We start from the raw sequence: 18,598 nt of genomic DNA on the forward strand, positions 1-18,598 counted from the left end.
TACAGAAAAGGTGCCAACATTTGAAAGTCACAGAGAAAATTATCAGCAAGAGATGTTTTATAATAATAATAATAATTATTATTATTATTATTATTATCTCATCTCATTATCTCTAGCTGCTTTATCCTGTTCTACAGGGTCGCAGGCAAGCTGGAGCCTATCCCAGCTGACTACGGGTGAAAGGCGGGGTACACCCTGGACAAGTCGCCAGGTCATCACAGGGCTGACACATAGACACAGACAACCATTCACACTCACATTCACACCTACGGTCAATTTAGAGCCACCAATTAACCTAACCTGCATGTCTTTGGGGGAAACCGGAGCACCCGGAGGAAACCCACGCGGATACAGGGAGAACATGCAAACTCCGCACAGAAAGGCCCTCGCTGGCCACGGGGCTCGAACCCGGACCTTCTTGCTGTGAGGCGACAGCGCTAACCACTACACCACCGTGCCACCCATTATTATTATTATTATTATTATTATTATTATTATTATAGGTTAAAAAAAATGAACTTTTCTCTCAGAGGTATTTTTTTCGATACTGTCCTGAAATCAAAGCTCTAGGAATCCAAGTATGTATGGTTATAATCACTGTTTATAGGCTAAAAATAGATATAATGACCATGTGTCAAACGATCAGTCGGGCTAGTTCATATGAGGTGAAGGCATGGCTGGTGATACTGGGACAGTTGTAACACCTTATTCCAACTGTCCCTGAACCAAGTCGTCAGTGACTTTCATTTATATTTTGAACATATAGATAATTTAATTTGTATATAAATCCCTCAGTAAACTGAGTGCTCACTTTTCCCTTGTATTGCTTGATCACCAAATATCACACCATTGGTTTAAGAGCTCATTGTATACCGGAGGTGGTGTAGTGGTTAGCACTGTCGCCTCACAGCAAGAAGGTCCTGGCTTCAAGCCCAACGGCTGGCGAGGACCTTTCTGCGTGGGGTTTGCATGTTCTCCCCGTGTCCGTGTGGGTTTCCTCCGGGTGCTCCGGTTTCCCCCACAGTCCAAAGACATGCAGGTTAGGTTAACTGGTGACTCTAAATTGACCGTAGGTGTGAATGTGAGTGTGAATGGTTGTCTGTGTCTATGGCTACGTTTACACTAGACCGTATCTGTCTCGTTTTCTTCGCGGACGCACTGTCCGTTTACATTAACCCCCCTGAAAAAGCGGGGAAACGGGAATCCGCCAGCGTCCACGTATTCAATCTAGATCGTATCAGCTCCGGTGCTGTGTAAACATTGAGAATACGCGAATACGCTGTGCTGAGCTCTAGCTGGCGTCTCATTGGACAACGTCACTGTGACATCCACCTTCCTGATTCGCTGGCGTTGGTCATGTGACGCGACTGCTGAAAAACGGCGCAGACTTCCGCCTTGTATCACCTTTCATTAAAGAGTATAAAAGTATGAAAATACTGCAAATACTGATGCAAATACTGCCCATTGTGTAGTTATGATTGTCTTTAGGCTTGCCATCCTTCCACTTGCAAGTAGTAAGTGATATGCACTGGGATCTCACACACAGCGGCTCAGTCCCGAATCGTGGCTTGTTCACTTCACTCGCGCGCTGTGTGAGCTGCGCAGGGCCGGAGTGCTCACCCTCCAGAGGGCACTCGCTGTTCAGGGCGGAGTGATTTGGAGCGCAGGATGCCTGCGGAGCCGAGCGTATCCGCGTATTGGTGTTGCTGTGTGCACGGCTAACGGTTTTAGTGTCAACGCGAATCGTTTTAAGAACGTTAATCTGATGATCCGCTGATTCGACGTAATGTAAACGTAGCCTATGTGTCAGCCCTGTGATGACCTGGCGACTTGTCCAGGGTGTACCCCGCCTTTCGCCCGTAGTCAGCTGGGATAGGCTCCAGCTTGCCTGCGACCCTGTAGAACAGGATAAAGCGGCTACAGATAATGGATGGATTGATTGATCGATGTACATTTTAGACATGTTACAACCGTCCCTGGTCTCCCCTCATAATAATAATAATATACTTCGGATGTTTTCAAAATGAGTTGAATGAGTATTAATGCATTTTTAAACTGTTTACTAATGCCTTGGTTGACATATTTTCATAAAACAGACTAGTATTCACATCACCAAAGCTTTCCCAGGATGCCCTTTTGAGTGGCTGAACACGAATCTGATGAGCTGGAGCAGTTAAAAGGACGGCTCGCTAATGGCCGCTAGAGGCGCTGCTGTTACCCACAATGCATTTCGAAGAGCCACGTAAACGGTCTGTGACTCCTCCTGACTCTCCTGTGTTTGGCACAGCGCCGGAAACACAGACACCATGCGCTTTTCTGCAATCAGGCAAGTCCAAATCCGAGTTACAACCGGGTGAGGAATGTCTCTACGAAGGTTAGCGATGGTTCCTGTTTGAGCTGCTTTTATTAAACACTGACACCGTGTGAGAGTTGGGAATAGAGCTGAACACACACAGCAGCTGCAGAGAGCATGTTTGGCTGTAGCTAGTTGATTAGCATGCATATACTGCCACAATTCAGTAAAAGCCATTATTATTATTATTATTATTATTATTGAAAATGGTCCTAAATGTTATAGAAATCTCTGTAGCTAGCTAACCGGTTCATAACTAGCCGTGTACCTAACAGCAATGTACCTACCTGCTGATATTAATTAGCCAATTACTCAGCTAGCTTCAGTGATAAAAGTTGCTAATAAGCAAACTTTGCCTAATGAGCTGCCGGGCAGGTTTAGCGTGGCTTTGCTGTAATGTTAGCAATAAGCTCAGTTAGCTAATGTTAGCTGGGTTTGTTTGGGTGAGGTAAGCATGGCGGAAGTTAATTTCTTCTCTGTTTTCTCTCTCTAACGCCGTTTTGTCACTTTTGTTTGAAAAGCTAAAGCTGCTGAAGGGGTTCAGAACCCAGGCAACGCACATTTATACTGATGTTAATTATAAATAACGCTGTGAACTAATGAGCTTCCTGAGGATTTGATGATTTAAAAAACAAACCCTTCACCGGATAAACAAAGGTGCTGTCCAGGGTACTGGTGACCTAATATTCTTAAGTATGATAGTATTAATTACTAATAATTAGGCATAGGGTTCATATGTAGGTTATTTTATATTCTATTCACCATTATTGAACATATTGAATTTTTTTTTTTCCTTCTGGAGATATCATTCAGAGACTCCTGGTATAAATGAGCTACCAGGGCGAATAAGCACCACTGTGGGGTTTGATTTTTAAGATAAAGATCAATAAGATTTTATTTTTGGCATCCACATCAAGTTATTTGCTGTTAACAAATAGCTTAGAAATAAAGCAAATTTTTTTTGCATATTTTCTAGAACTGTGTAACAGCACAATAGCGGTTCTGTGTGTGTGTAGTAAAAAAATGTTAGTATGGGTGTACAGTTACCTCCATTATTAGTCGCCCCTTGGAAAGGTTTAAAAAAATCCACATTTTAATGGAGTAGTTTCATCTCTCACTAAAAAAGAGAAATCCAACCATTAATTGAAATTTATTCAGAGACAAATCCCTCAAGGTTTTTTTTCCATTAAAAAAACAAACATGCCTCTATTATTGGAACACCCTAGAAGTTATAGTGAGCGCAATGTAACTGAAGCGTGATTCCCATTTAAATTGTACATTTTTTAGTTCAGGGCGGCATGGTGGTGTAGTGGTTAGCGCTGTCGCCTCACAGCAAGAAGGTCCTGGGTTCGAGCCCCGGGGCCGGCGAGGGCCTTTCTGTGTGGAGTTTGCATGTTCTCCCCGTGTCCGCGTGGGTTTCCTCCGGGTGCTCCGGTTTCCCCCACAGTCCAAAGACATGCAGGTTAGGTTAACTGGTGACTCTAAATTGACCGTAGGTGTGAATGTGAGTGTGAATGGTTGTTTGTGTCAGCCCTGTGATGACCTGGCGACTTGTCCAGGGTGTACCCCGCCTTTCGCCCGTAGTCAGCTGGGATAGGCTCCAGCTTGCCTGCGACCCTGTAGAAGGATAAAGCGGCTAGAGATGATATGAGATTTTTGAGTTCATTGGAGTGTGTAGGAGCTTTCAAGCTGTAATCCAGGACTTCCTGATTAACTGGGGTACAAATATGAGGTGACTCAGAGGCCGAATTCCCTTATACATGCATCACCATCGGAAAGATAAGCAGGGATGAAAGTCTTCCAGAAATCCGGATATTTGACAACTCTTGAAAATCTCCGGTTTTCCGAGTGGGGAAATTTTTATTTTTCGGATTTTTCGCGTTCCTAGACGTGGCATAGTACTTCGCATCGTCCTTGCCTGGGTGCAGCCCTTAAACAGCCCAAACACAGGTCATTGATTTAAAGACAGGTGTTTAACAGCGCGCGTGCCGGAGCTCGTTAGGCACGCGCGCCCAAGGTGCGCCTTCAGGTGCATGTGCTAAGGCGCACAGGACTGACACCGTTCTGCGCAAGCACAACACGATTGCCCTAGAAAGCGTGTTCAAGCTGCCAGTGTAGCTGCAGTCTTTTTAGTTGTGAATTACAAGCATTTCCTCTTGTTAATAATTTGCCATGTCAAAACAAGTAAAACTTTCCTCCTCCTTTCAGCATGAAGAGAGGTAAGCAATTTATTTTTTTCCATCAAAGTTGCATTTTGTGGCTTCAAAGCCAAGTTTTAGTGCCGTTTCTAGAACACATCAAGAAAACATGGAAGAAACAGCAATAATGGAAGAGCCAGTTTTTAAGCTACCTAAAACTAGCAATGGTAATTATTTTTTGTTACATATGCACTCAGGCTGCCGGTCAGTGTGTGACACACCCTGAAAAATCCTAGCTACGCCCCTGATTTACATGAGAAATTTGGTATTCATTGGTGTTTAAATTTACAGACAATACGAACTAATGTAAACAATTGGCTTCAACTCGCATAAATATGAATTGGACGTTTTTTAGTTCACTTTAGCTTATGCAAACGCACAACTCGACTAAAAGATTGATAAACGAGGCTCAATGTCCCCAACATTGAAACCTGAAAGCTTTAGAAACTCTAACAGACCTTTACTTTTTAACAGTACTGTTTTGGGATTTTGCTGAGTTTACCTTCAACTGTCTGATATTTTTTTCAAAGTAATGAACTGTGTAGCCAGGAAAATCACCACGTTTTCTAAATGCACTCCTGAAAATTACTCATTAACTAGGACAATTAAATGATATTTTTGACATGTTAACCATTAATGTACATGAAAGAAAAAGGCTTAAAAGTTATAACTTGTTTTAGTGAAAATAAGTATGGTACTAAAATGCACTAGAATGCAGGGTTTTGCGTGTTATTAAAATATTTTCGGGGGATGTCCCCCCCCCATCTTAGTTTGACTTTCAAAAGTTCAGGATTTTTTTCTTTGCTCCACTTTCATCTCTAGATAAGAGAACACACAAATGAAATGAAGTGTGTTGACTGTCATAAGTCAGGGAATGGTTATTTAAAAAAAAAAGTGGACACCAGCTGGAACTGTTACAATCTTGTCTGGAAAAGGACCGAAGTTTATTTTGCCCACTTATAACGAGGATGGTAAGAGGCAGAAAAAAAAAATTGGTGAATTACAAGAAAAGGTAAAGATCTTGGTTTCCAAGTCTTCAAAATTGCTGACAGATTATTTGGAAATTATGCCAGAAAAAGCTGTTTGTCAATTAACCACAAACATAAGCAGCTGACGCTCGCAAGACGCTACTACAACTTTGACTGGAACTGCGTTCTATGGTCTGATGGAATAAAAATGGAACTTTTTGACACCCACTCAAGGTGGGTTTGGTGTAAACAGAAAGATGGCTATAATGAAAAGAACCTGATCCTAACTAAAATATGGTGGTGGTTCTGTCATGTTTTGGGGCTGTTTTTCCTACAAAGGCCCTGGAAACCTTGTTAGGGTTCATGGCATCATGGAGTCCATGAAATACCAGGATGTTTTAGATCAAATTCTGGCTGCTGCTGTCAGGAAACTAAAACTGGGTCATCACTGGATCTTCCAGCAGGCCAGTGATCTGAAGCACATGTCCACATCAACACAAAAATGGTTAGCTGAGCAGAGAATAAAGCTTCTGCAATGGCCGTCTCAGTCCCCTGACCTGAACCCCCCTGAAATCCTGTGGGATGAGCCGAAGAGAAGCATGAGAGTGCCTCGGACCCTGGATGATCTGGAGAGACTGTGTAAAGAGGAATGGTCTCAGATGCTCTGCTCTGTATCTCCAACCTTATAAAATGTTATAGGAGAAACTCGGTGCTGTTTTACTGGCAAAGGAGGTTGTCCAAAACCTTTGTCATCTCCCATTAAATTCAATTACTGCTAGTTGGTCTGTAATCATTTTGTTGCAGGCTACACACATCACAATGAAACTGTGTGAAATTTATATTCGTTGTTGTAAGCTAGTTGGACAGAAAACCGAATAGTCACCCTGTGTAATAGCAAGCAACATAGGCTAACAGTATTATGAGTTTTTCATATATGCATAATGCTATACTCCTAGAGATGGCATAGCTGCATACCTTTTTATAATTTACCTGTTTCTTCTCTTTTTACTAATTGCATTAGTCTTATACAAGTTGGGGGTAAGAGATTCCCACACCACCTTCCTCAGGCTTGTGATGGAGAGAGCCGAGGTCAACCTATTCCTGCCCCTCCCATTCTTGTAGTTCTGAGTGGGAGACCAGGAAGTAACCTGTTTTAGTTCACAAGCTAGAATCAGGTTGTCCACTCTGACGGTTTAACTGACTGTGACATGATCTCATTGTGACATGCAAATGGGTGACTGAAAACTGACTGGGCAAATGTCACCATTCTGAATTGTGTAGCTCGGGCAGGGTTTTGTGGGCACTCTGTGTTGCCCATACTTAAATCTGCCACTTCAACTGAATCACCAACACCCACAAGAAAAATAGATTATATAAAGTGATGCTGGTGCTAGTTTCTTTCTGTAACATGTCATCGTCAGTACTTGAGAGCATATGTGAAATATTGTGGGCTAATGAATGCAAACGCAGTGGCTTATTTTCTATCCTTTACTCTTACTTTCTTCCTTTCAAAATGCCTTTGGAGGAGAAACTAAAAATAGCCCACATTGTCCTATTAGACTGGTACCAAAATTAAAACAAGTGCTTATTTAAGGAGTTAAAGGCATTTTTGAGACAAAGTCAGCAAACAGTCTTTTGTCAATTTGGGTGTGCCGAATTCAAATCTGCAATATGCCGAGCTCTATCTGACCTCTAGAGGTCATTGAACTTTGGGCCTGTAAACGTCTCGGCTGAACCCAGTTTCTCAGCTTTCTAAGGAATGAAATGTACTAAAATGATTAATGAAGTTAGCAAATGGCCTTGTTTGTTAAATGTTTGGGTGCTGAATTCATTTTTCATTTGTAAAACGACATATGACCTCTGATAACCTCAAGGTCATTAAACTTGGCCTATAGGCCTATGCATTTGACGGCATTTTTAAACTGACTTTACTCCCCCAAAAAGAATATGAACAGACACAAAACAAATAGAAAGGAACAAATACAACATTAAATGCCAGTCCATGTACATGTGACTTACTTTTCACAATGAGAATGCCTAGGCGATCACCTTACATAACATTGCATTACATTTAGCGGTTATTGTTTATACAAAACTACTGAAAAAAGGACCGATTCAGCAGCATACAAAATGTGGGGGCATACAGGGTATACAGGTTAATCAGGGTTAGTATACGAGTTTTTTTTCTTTGTTTGTTTTTTGTAAAGGCTTTACCCCGTTTAAAACAAAACAAACAACAAAGAAAAACTCGTATACTAACCCTGATTAACCTGTATACCCTGTATGCCCCCACATTTTGTATGCTGCTGAATCTGTCCTTTTTTCAGTAGCTTTGTATAAACAATAACCGCTAAATGTAATGCAATGTTATGTAAGGTGATCGCCTAGGCATTCTCATTGTGAAAAGTAAGTCACATGTACATGGACTGGCATTTAATGTTGTATTTGTTCCTTTCTATTTGTTTTTTGTCTGTTCATATTCTTTTTGGGGGAGTAAAGTCAGTTTAAAAATGCTGTTAAATGCATAGGCCTATAGGCCAAGTTTAAGGACCTTGAGGTTATCAGAGGTCATATGTCGTTTTACAAATGAAAAATGAATTCAGCACCCAAACATTTAACAAACAAGGCCATTTGCTAACTTCATTAATCATTTTAGTACATTTCATTCCTTAGAAAGCTGAGAAACTGGGTTCAGCCGAGACGTTTACAGGCCCAAAGTTCAATGACCTCTAGAGGTCAACAGGGGTCAGATAGAGCTCGGCATATTGCAGATTTGAATTCGGCACACCCAAATTGACAAAATAAGACTGTTTGCTGACTTTGTCTCCAAAATGCCTTTGGGTGTCACAATTCTGGATTTTGGTACCAGTCTATATTTAAAAGTACAAATTGCATAAAAGGCCAAATGACAGAACCGTAAGTGCTGTGGGTTTTGTATACCATAAGGGTTACAGCTTTTCAGTGTACTGTTTGGGTATTTGGATGAAACAGTATGAACCCAGTAGGGCATTACAGACTTGAAGCACTTAAAAAAAAAAAAAAAAAAAAGGCTGTAGAATGAGAACTAGCTCTCTTAAACTGTGGTCTGTTTGGTGTCGACACTGTCAAACTATTCCGAGTTCATGTTATGCACCTATGTTCCCAGGTTTTCAGTCTAAGATGTCCATGGTGCTCTTTGCCTCAGTGGTGCGGGTGAGGGACGGCCTGCCCCTCTCTGCCTCTACTGACTATGAACAGGACAAAGGGCTGCAAGAGACCAAGAAGCACCTCAAGGGCTTGTCCAAAAAACTCGGCCACTTTCCTGACCGCAGCTTTCTTAAGACTGGCCAGTACAACATCAAGTATGTGACTTGCAAATTATGAATGGATTTTTTTTTTGTGTGTATTCAAGTGTACCTTTTAGATCTCATGATGTACAGGTTTGCAATGTAAGGAGCATGAATGAAGAAAATTGTGATCTGGCTGCAAAGCCCACAAAGGAGATGGCTAGATAGATTATAATAAATGATGTTTTTTAAATTATATTTAAAAAAAACTTTTTTTAAATGCACATACCTTTTTATATTTAATGTGCATTATTTTATATAAATTTTTTTTGGTATATAAAATTATATAAATATAACTTATTTTGTATGTGTGCAATTACAAATGTATATTAAAATTGATTATATATATTTTTATATTTTAATTATAAATTATACACTTTATATTAAAAGTAAATGGACATTGTCAAGCCTGGGCTCCTGAGTGGCATGGGGGGGGGAGAGAATTATTGGTAGGTTGTCTGTTCAAATCCTGATGCTGCTGTAGCAATCCATAGCTGTGAATCTGAGGGAGCATAATTGGTGCTGCTGTCATGTGTTGGGAGGGATAACACACATGCGCACACTCGCCCCTTAGTCAGAGTGACAAGTCAGTTGTGGGCATCTGGCAGATTCTACCGTAACTGGATCCATTAACCACTTGCCCACAAAATAAGAGATTTTTCTTGTCCTTTTTTCAGTGAGGTAATATTTTCAAGATTGAAAATATGGTATTTGGTCTTCTAAAACAGCACATGTCGTTTTTAAAAATACACTGAGTATATCAATAAAAGATTTTTAAAGAATAAAGTTCTATTTCTTTGACACATCTGACAGGCATAACTCCCATTTTAAAAATCCCTTTCATTATCCCTGTTGCTGTTGTCAGTGAATTTCTGTCAGATGACCTGACGATAGACTCAGCCATTATGGATCTTTGGTAGTTATCGTGTGGAAGCAGGCTTTATCATTTTTGGGTGTCAACAGATAGAGTTGAAATGGATTAACAGCGAAAAAACTCTTTCGTTCACGACGAGAAGCCCACAGTTATTTTTAAAAAATGCTATCGTCAGTCTAATGCACCTGACGATAGCAAAATTCAAGCCCTCACCACGCACATGTTGACTGACGCAAAGAGGAAATTCTACTGCGCATGATTTTTGTGACAGCAGACATTTACTTCCGGGCAAGACTTGGAGTTCTGACAGCTAGATTTCATCAAATAAATCAAGGTAAGATTTTCAGTCAGCTATCCTGATGATAGAAATTTTTGACGACAGCAACATTGAGAATATATTTGTGCATTCATATTTAAATTTTTCTGGAGGAAAACTATCGTTAAGTTGAGAGAAATCAGAGCCACTTGCGACCCTTTCAGCCGACAGGCCATTTCAATGTGTTATTTCCCCACGAAAGTGACAGTCATGTCTATTGTCACTGTTCTGACAATTATTGTTAATTTATTTTCAAAATTTAAATCTTTTTATTTCAATATTTTATTATTTGGTTCTAGTGATGAGGTATTTAATATTACTAAATTTGTCAGATTAATAATGTAAGAAACAGTTTTGTTGCTATTGTCATCTAGAGTGTCTGTCAGAATATGATGGTAGACGTTAGTTTGTCTGTCAGATTTTGATGATAGAAACCGATGTGTTTCTATTGTCATTTAGCATGTCTGTCATGTCAGGCTTTTATTAATTAGTTACCAGGACTACTGTCCTAAAATTTACTGTGAATGTCCAAGACCCCAAATGCTACTAGAAAAACTTAATAGAATGATCAAAATAATCAATTCAGCAATTTAAGGAGATGGGACTTAACTGGCCTCTGTTATGGTAGAATCTGCCCCCTGTGAACTTATCAGTATGGAAGACACTTAACGCTCTCCTGCGATGTGGAGAAGTAGCTAGTGGATGGCAATTGCTGATCAAATTGGGAGAAAATGAGGTAAAGGGGGGGCTTGACAATTCCAAATCAGTTCAATTCTACATCCGGTAACAATTTTCCTAGTTTCTGTTACGGTATTGATTGGTACCGTTTTTGTTTCTTTGCTAAGCAACTGGATCATCACAGTGAAACTTCTTGTCTGCTTGGTTTAAAAAAGCAAATGCACAAGCGTTTCACAAAGGCCCTTTTAATTGTGTTTAGGAACAAGTTGTATTCTGAATGGTCCAAGTCAGTAATATGTTAAGATTTGGCCAACCGTATTACAGCTTATGGTCTGACTCATTGCCTCAATGTTTGCAGAATTACTTTGTTTTGTAAAATGGCTCGATTAGTTCTGTAGTAACTTATTGCAATATAATCGGCTCATAAGATATAGTAAGTTTTTGTATGCACTTGACATTTACGAGAAAGTGTACAATATTAGATAAGCCATCACTTCCACAAAAAAGGTCTCTGCAGCAAAGTCTCAATGAGCATGAAAAAGCAAATTGTAGTGGCGACACATCAGTTAAATTAGTGGCTAAATCGGCATACACTGATAAATGGCTCCTCTGAGGGACTCGGGTATAGCCGTTTTGAAGCCTGGCACTCGAGGCAGCTGCTATTCATCACCCTAAACTGTGTTAGCGGGCACAAACAAGTTGACTCTCCCTTTTCCTCTGCCACTCGGGGCTGTGAGTCATAGAATTGTTTCATCTCCCTAAGGAGACATTAATGGAGAGAGACATGGTGACAAAAATGGGCTCTGTTTCCTGTGCGGCTGTCAAGCTGCATACATTTTAAAGAAAAGTAAATGTTGCAGCACAAGTAATTGATGAATAGGCTGGTGTAGAGGTGTCTCTCTGAAAAGTTTGGCTTATTCACTTTGCTTTTACTTATTTTGAGTTCCTGCGTACATGTAAGTTTTGTGACCTTGTGACTTTTTTTTTTTTTTTTTTTTTTAAAGGTGGTTTCTTAGTCGTACCCCCCAATAGCTGTGTATAAATGTGCTAGGATTTGGATTCAATAGAACAAGTAGATAACTTCAGATTATTTGATTGAATATCTACTGCTGTTCTGTTTCATTCAGTTTCACGAGCTCGCTGGGGGTTGGCTACATGATGGTATGCACAGAGAACTATCCCAACGTTTTGGCGTTCTGCTTCCTGGATGAGTTGCAGAGAGAGTTCCTTGTCGCATATGACATGAAGCGCATTAACGGTGCGGTCAGGCCCTACTCCTTCATTGAGTTTGGTGAGTTCTTGGTGAATTACTATCCTGAATTTTGTGTTTTGGGTACCTGCTGTAACTACCCGCAAACACTGTCCTGTACAAGCCTGTAGAGCAGCGGGTGTGATGAAGACCTTAAACCCTGCTGTCTTCAAATGTACTCGGACATAACTTTTTTTTTTTTTTTTTTTTGGGTCTCATGATGCCCTGAATTCAGTTTGATTTTAAAGTTATATGTAACCATCTGGAATCTTTAACACTTGTTAAAGGGTAACTATAGAAACCCAACCCCCCCCCCCCCCCCCCCCCCCTTGCAATACCAGCAATGTAGCAGTTGAGTAATAGTGCAGACAAGAAGTGAACAAAGGCATTGTGAAAATGGATCAGTGAGGTGGTGCGTGAGATTCTGAATCAGGAGATCAGAATGAAGAGTACCACATTTTAAAAAAATAAATAAAAGACAAACTATAAAACTATTTCATCATATGCTTTCAATTTGCATAAATCTGTTTTTGCAGTGTGGTAAAGCAAAACGGTCTGTAATTCTCTTTAGTTTGGGAAGAAGCCAGACATGGATGCATGTGTCATTGCTAGGAATCAAAATATTTATCCAGTTATGTTACTGTTTTTTGGGGGGCATGGCCATTACAGCATAACAGTATTGTCAAAGCACTGAAGTGATGAGATCTTTTTATATGAATTGCAGTAAAAAAGACACATGCATAAAACACTCAGTGCATCTAACGTGTGTGTGTGTGGGGGGGGGGGATTATTATAGGCAAAACCATACTGTGCTGCTATAGAGCTGCTCTTCTGCTTTCCTTGTTTGTCTAGACAACTTCATTCAGAAGACCAAGCAGCGGTACAACAGTCCACGTTCTCTTTCCACAAAGATCAACCTGGCTGACATGCAGATGGAGATCAAGCTGCGGCCCCCATACCAGATCACTCCTGAAGACTTGAGCTTCATCCACGGCTTTCCCCACAGCACCACTTCCAAATATAAAGGCATAGGTACTAACTCAGAAACTAAGGGTGTTTTCACACTTGGTCCCTTTCAGCCATCTAACCGAACTCAGATCGATGACTCAGCATTTTTTGCGCATATGTGAACACTCCAACCGTACCCAGACCCCTTTAAAGCGAACCGAACTGAGACCACCTCAGGAGGTGGTCTCAGTACGGTTCGCCTAATCTGCGCATTGTGAACAAAAAGCGCACCGGGTTCACTTCGCCTTTTTCACTGTAGTTTAACCTTCGTCGTTTGCCGTAGTTGGTCACGTGACTGTAGCAGGGAAACTCGACTTCCTTTTGGAACTTACCACAGCCGCTGGAATAAATTTATTTTCCTTAATCCGCACTATTTTGATCAAAGAATACAGCAGGGCATGCATGGCAGCAGACATTTTGATTCAAGAGAAAATTACCCAGAATTCCATGCACTGGGGGTCTGAGGGCTCTAGAGGACCTGGTGTGAACAGAAAGAGGACTGAGGCCCCATCAAAGCTTAACTGGACCAGAAAGAGAACCCAGTCCTCTTTGTAATAAAGTCAGTGTGAACACAAAAAGAACTGAGTTCTTTTTCTGTTGGTCCACTTAAAGAGGACTGAGTCTGGTTCCTTTAAAGGGGACCAGGTGTGAAAACACCGAAACATTTCTTCAGTAAATAGTTTACCAATGTAAAATGTTTTTTCAAGATCTTCAGAATGTTTAAAAAAAAATTCAGTTTGGTTATTCTCTGGGAATCTTCTCATTTTTGGTGCAGGATTCTTATTTATTTGAAACTGTTTTTTGATTTGCAGCTCCTAATCAAATGCTGGAGCCTGTCACCTTGCCAGGCATAGTGGCATGTGTCCTAAGCGTTCTGTGCGGTGCGCTTAACTTGCTACGTGGAGTCCATGCCATAGAGAGTATATTGCAGGTAGCCTTTATTTATGCCCATGTTTGAAAATGCACTATATTTAGGCTGTTGTGCAATGTAACAGCAACTGCGATTCAATGATTATGCATTGCAGCTCCAGCTAGCCATCTACAGCAGCTTAATTAATCTAACAAAGGATTTGTGTGTAATTAGTTCAAGCTGAATAATTCCTTAATGCAGTACCCTTTCTCCTTCTTTCTGCTCTATCTGCAGAACGAGGACGAAGACTTTAATTATGTAATTGCCTTTTTCCTGGGAACGGCTGCCTGTCTATATCAGGTAAGTTAGACTCATCAATCAAGCGCTCGAGTGACTTGCAGCATTCATTTCCCTCAGTATGGAGGGGAGCTGCTTTTACCTTGGGGGGAGGCAGCATCAGAGTTCATACTGCTAAAGTAATTCTGTGCTAGTCACACAATATACTGGTTTTCCAGGTCCCCCCCCCCCCCCCCCCCACCCCCCCCCCATGTAAAATCGCTTTCTTTTAAAAGCTGTACCCAGTAGAAATACGACTTGGAAAGATTGCGCTCTTCCACACAGGTGGCTTGTGAGCTGGACTTGGGACAAGGACTCCAGAGGATATGATTTGTTAATTTTCTCTCTCCCTAAATCACTGTATAGAGTACCACAGCAGATCCTCCCAACCTAAAATTGATTAGCATTATTCTAGGCCAAGATGAAGGCACTCATTTCAGGAGGGTCGATAGACTGAAATGAAATGTGAAGGGCAAGGAAGTGTGTGTTGGCCTTCAACTTTCTGCTGACACTATAGTGTGGTGGTGTTTTTAGTACAGCCACATTGTCAAAGTATGTGGACACCTGCCATCACATCTCATGTGCTTATTGAACATCTCATGCTGATTGGAGCCTTTCTATGTGAAGTTTGCATGTTCTCCCTGTGCCTGTGTAGGTTTCCTCAGGGTTCTCTAGTTTCTTTCCACAGTCCTGCAACTTGGGTCAATTTGCTACTCTAAATTGCCAAAGCGAGTGGTTTGTGTTGGCCCCGCAATTGATTGGCAACCTGCCCAGGGTGTACCCCACCTCTCATCTGAAGTCAGCTGGGATTGATTTGAGCTTTCTCCACAACCATAACGAAGAAGTGATTTTTAGATGTACAGGATGCTCATCCATCCAATGTGCTTGTTGGTGGGCAGAAAGATCTGGTCTGCAGTCAGTGTCCCAGTTCTCCCCAGTGAGGTTGAGGTCAAAGATTTGTTCAGGCCACTTGAGTTCATCTACACTATCCTTGGTCAACCATGTCTTCATGGACTTGACTTCGTGCACAGGGGTATTGTCCTGTTGGTACAGGTTTAGATCCCTTAGTTCCAGTGAAGGGAAATTTCTAATGCTTGCAGCATAGACATTCTAGACTATTGTGCTTCCAACTTTGGTAACAGTTTGGGGAAGACTTGTCTATGGGTGTGACAATCAGGTGTTCACAAATGTTTTTGCCCATAGTGTTTTTTTGCAAATAGTTTCTTTGTCATCTGATTTGGATTTTTCTCACTTTCATGTGCAAGATCAAGTTAAGAAATAAGGCCATGTTTTCATAGCCTTTTATTGCTCATCCTTACCTTGGATGCCAGTAAATCTGCATGGGTTATGGACAAGTAGCCAGTGGTGTTGTGGAAACTTTTGTGCTCCTAAAATAATGTTGTCTTTCTCCTCATTGTGCAGTGTTACTTATTTGCATACTTCTCGGTGTGGAGGAACATCAAGTCATTGCTGGCCTTTGCGCTCATCTGCCTGTGCAACATGTATCTGTATGAACTGCGCAACGTGTGGCAGATCCTCTTCCACGTCACAGTCGGGGCGTTCATCACTTTGCAGATCCACTTAAGGCAGCTGCAGGGCAAGGCTCCTGACTACAATGTCTGAACGCCTACACACATGCACGTGCACACACACCCTTCCCCAATCAAGCACCGGTGGCACAATCCCCAGAAGACTGAATGACTATGATGTGAGAGATGTTAGCCTTGTGTTTTTTGGACTATGGAAGTCACTGATCATCAAACTGACTGAATAGACAATAACTCAGGATCCAGTAGCAGTTTAATTACTCTGGTTAATCCTACATGTTCACTGTTGCATTTTGTTGTGAAATTTTTGAAGACACAAGCTTCTATACTGACTTTTCATAAGGATGCAAGTATTGGGCACTTATTTTTAACTTTTTCCAAATTATCATACCAAATAGGTGAGACACACTTTTTTTTTTTTTTTTTTAAGTTCATGGTACAAATGAAAAGCACCAATACCACCAAAATTCGCAACAACACGTCCATAAAACTTGTGTGCACTTTTTTTTTTCTGTAACACAGACCTTGAAAGTTATTCTACTAATTCAAACAAAGACAACAAATAAATGTCACGCTTCATAAAATTCGAGGCTGCTGTTATCAAACCTGACCCTAAAAGTGCGTTCAGACCTGGTGTGTGTTGAGCATGGAGACAACTGCGCGCACACCATCTCTGTGCTGCCTGCAGCTTTCTCTGATTGCTGATGGATTCAGCTCTCCTTTGGCCGTTTCAGGGCAGAGGACTGGTTTGTTGATGTATCGACTTCTTCTGTTTAGCACCAGAGGTTTTCAGCTCCCAGTGAGCAACAGCAAACAAAATCCTGGCAACTGAATGAATGTTTCCTATTTATATTTCTGTACCAGTTTGTAGATTCTTCTGAAAGGAGACAGAGGTGATCATGATGTGTTTTTGAATCTGTGCCAAGGGACCTTCAATAAAGTTTAACTACTTATTTCATATCAGTTTAAGTGTTTGTCTGGTAACTACTGTAGAGGACCCTCATCTTTGAATCATTATAGTATATAACAAAAAACACCATTTATAAAACTGTTGTTTTTTTTTTTTTTAGTATTTAGAACAAAAAAAAATGCACTGATGCATCCAGTAACTTTAAGGGGGGAGGAGAAGAGGGCTGCTTTTTTTTTTTAAATACTCATAACCCTGAAAAAAGTTGGGGTGCTAAAATGTAAATGAAAGCAATGATTTAATTTGCAGTGACTTGCAAATCTTTTTCAGCCTATATTCAATTGTCTTGCATTCAATGTTCAAACTGATGAATTACTTTTAACAAAAAAAACCCATAACTTTTATTCTAAATGTGATCCCTACAATACATTCCAAAAAAATTGGGACAGAGGCCTGTTTAATACTTTTTTTTTTTGAACAGAAGACATGGTACTAAACTCGCTTTGACTCCTGTTAATATGTGATGCATTATGAAGTGGGAAATGGGGCAATGGAGACCTGAACTGTTGAGCAGCTGAATTTATATCAAGCAAGAATGGGGAAAACTTTCATGTTCAAAACTTCAGTTACTATCTTTAGTTCCCAAACGCTTACCGAGTTGTTAAGAAATGTAACGCAGTGGTAAATGTGCTCCTGTCTCAACTTTTTTGGGACTGTGTTGCTGACTTCAAATTCAGAATGAGTGAGTGTATTTAAAACAAAGTTGATCAGTTTGAACATTAAACATCTTGTCTTTGTGTTTATATTTAGTTGAAAAGTCAAAAAGAATTTAAGTTACTGCATTCGGTTTGTTTTACAATAAACTTGTAAGTTCCGACTTTTTTGGAATCAAGATTGTAAATGTGTGAAATGGAAAAACGTACTAGGTCATGCTAGGGTTAGAAACTGCGTCAAGTTGTCAATAGGTCAGGTGCAGCCACCTTATACCTACTCTCTGAGCCTTTTATTAGGTGTGTTTATAATTACTGACCATAGCCCATGTGTTGCTGCACAGTGTTTTCAGACTGTATGTACTAGTGCATCTCAAAATTAGAATATTGTGAAAGTTAATTTTTTCATAATTTAATTCAAAAAGGTAAATTTTCATGTTCTGTATTATGCATAAAGTGAAATATTTCAAACCTTTTTTGATTGTAGCTTATCAGAATATTTCCTAAGATCAATCAAAAAAGGGTTTACAATACAGAAATGTCCAACTTCTGAAAAGTGTTCATTTATACACTCAGTACTTTGTTGGGGCTCCTTTACCATGAATTCCTGCATCAATGTGGTGTGGCTTCAAGGCTATCAGCCTGTGGCACTGCTGAGGTATTTATTGAAGCCCAGGTTGCTTTGATTGTGGCCTTCAGCGTATCTGTATTTTTGGGTCGGATGTTTCTCATCTTCCTCTTGACAATACCCCATAGATTATCTATGGGGTTCAGGTCAGGTGAGTTGGCTGGCTAATCAAGCACAGTAATATCATGGTCAACAAACCATTTGGCAGTAGTTTTGGCACTGTGGGCAGGTGCCAAATCCTGCTGGAAAAGGAAATCAGCATCTCCATAAACTTGTCAGCAGATGGAAGCATGAAGTGCTCTAAAATCTCCTGGTAGATGGCTGTGTTGACTTTGGACTTGATAAAACACAGTGGACCAACACCAGCAGATGACATGGCACCCGAAATCATCACAGACTGCAGAAACTTCACACTGGACTTCAAACACCGTGGATTCTGTTCCTCTCCACTCTTCCTCCAGACTCTCGGACCTTGATTTACAAATGAAATGCAAAATTTACTTTCATCTGAAGAAGACTTTGGACCACTGAGCAACAGTCCAGTTCTTTCTCTCCTTAGCCCAGGTAAGACACTTCTGACATTGTCTCTGGCTCAGGAGTAGCTTGATATTAGGAATGCAAAAGTTGTATCCCCTTTCTTGAAGATGTCT

At 40.6% G+C, this 18,598-nt stretch overlaps 1 protein-coding gene across 3 annotated transcripts; it reads left to right on the forward strand.

Moving 5' to 3' along the window:
• Positions 1-2,249: 2,249 nt before the first annotated feature.
• sec22a (SEC22 homolog A, vesicle trafficking protein) lies at positions 2,250-16,666 on the forward strand. Of its 3 annotated transcripts, none has more exons than XM_060929726.1 (7): positions 2,250-2,326; positions 8,665-8,860; positions 11,841-12,004; positions 12,815-12,994; positions 13,783-13,901; positions 14,115-14,180; positions 15,579-16,666. In XM_060929726.1, the coding sequence occupies exons 2-7, from the start codon at positions 8,679-8,681 to the stop codon at positions 15,777-15,779; spliced, it is 912 nt and encodes a 303-aa protein (XP_060785709.1). In that variant the 5' UTR covers positions 2,250-2,326; positions 8,665-8,678; the 3' UTR covers positions 15,780-16,666. The 3 variants fall into 3 exon arrangements, with proteins under 3 accessions (XP_060785709.1, XP_060785708.1, XP_060785710.1); XM_060929725.1 differs by having other exon boundaries at positions 2,265-2,374; XM_060929727.1 differs by having other exon boundaries at positions 2,305-2,353.
• Positions 16,667-18,598: the final 1,932 nt, after the last annotated feature.

The sequence above is a fragment of the Neoarius graeffei genome, chromosome 9 (genome assembly GCF_027579695.1).
Source record: "Neoarius graeffei isolate fNeoGra1 chromosome 9, fNeoGra1.pri, whole genome shotgun sequence".
Lineage (NCBI taxonomy): Eukaryota > Metazoa > Chordata > Actinopteri > Siluriformes > Ariidae > Neoarius > Neoarius graeffei.

Bases quoted from the DNA above. Each gene is read 5' to 3' on its own strand.
- sec22a (XM_060929726.1), top strand. From the start codon at position 8,679: ATGTCCATGGTGCTCTTTGCCTCAGTGGTGCGGGTGAGGGACGGCCTG. The intron at 12,005-12,814 runs GTGAGTTCTTGG...TTGTTTGTCTAG, and splicing joins CTACTCCTTCATTGAGTTTG to ACAACTTCATTCAGAAGACC. The intron at 12,995-13,782 runs GTACTAACTCAG...TTTGATTTGCAG, and splicing joins TTCCAAATATAAAGGCATAG to CTCCTAATCAAATGCTGGAG.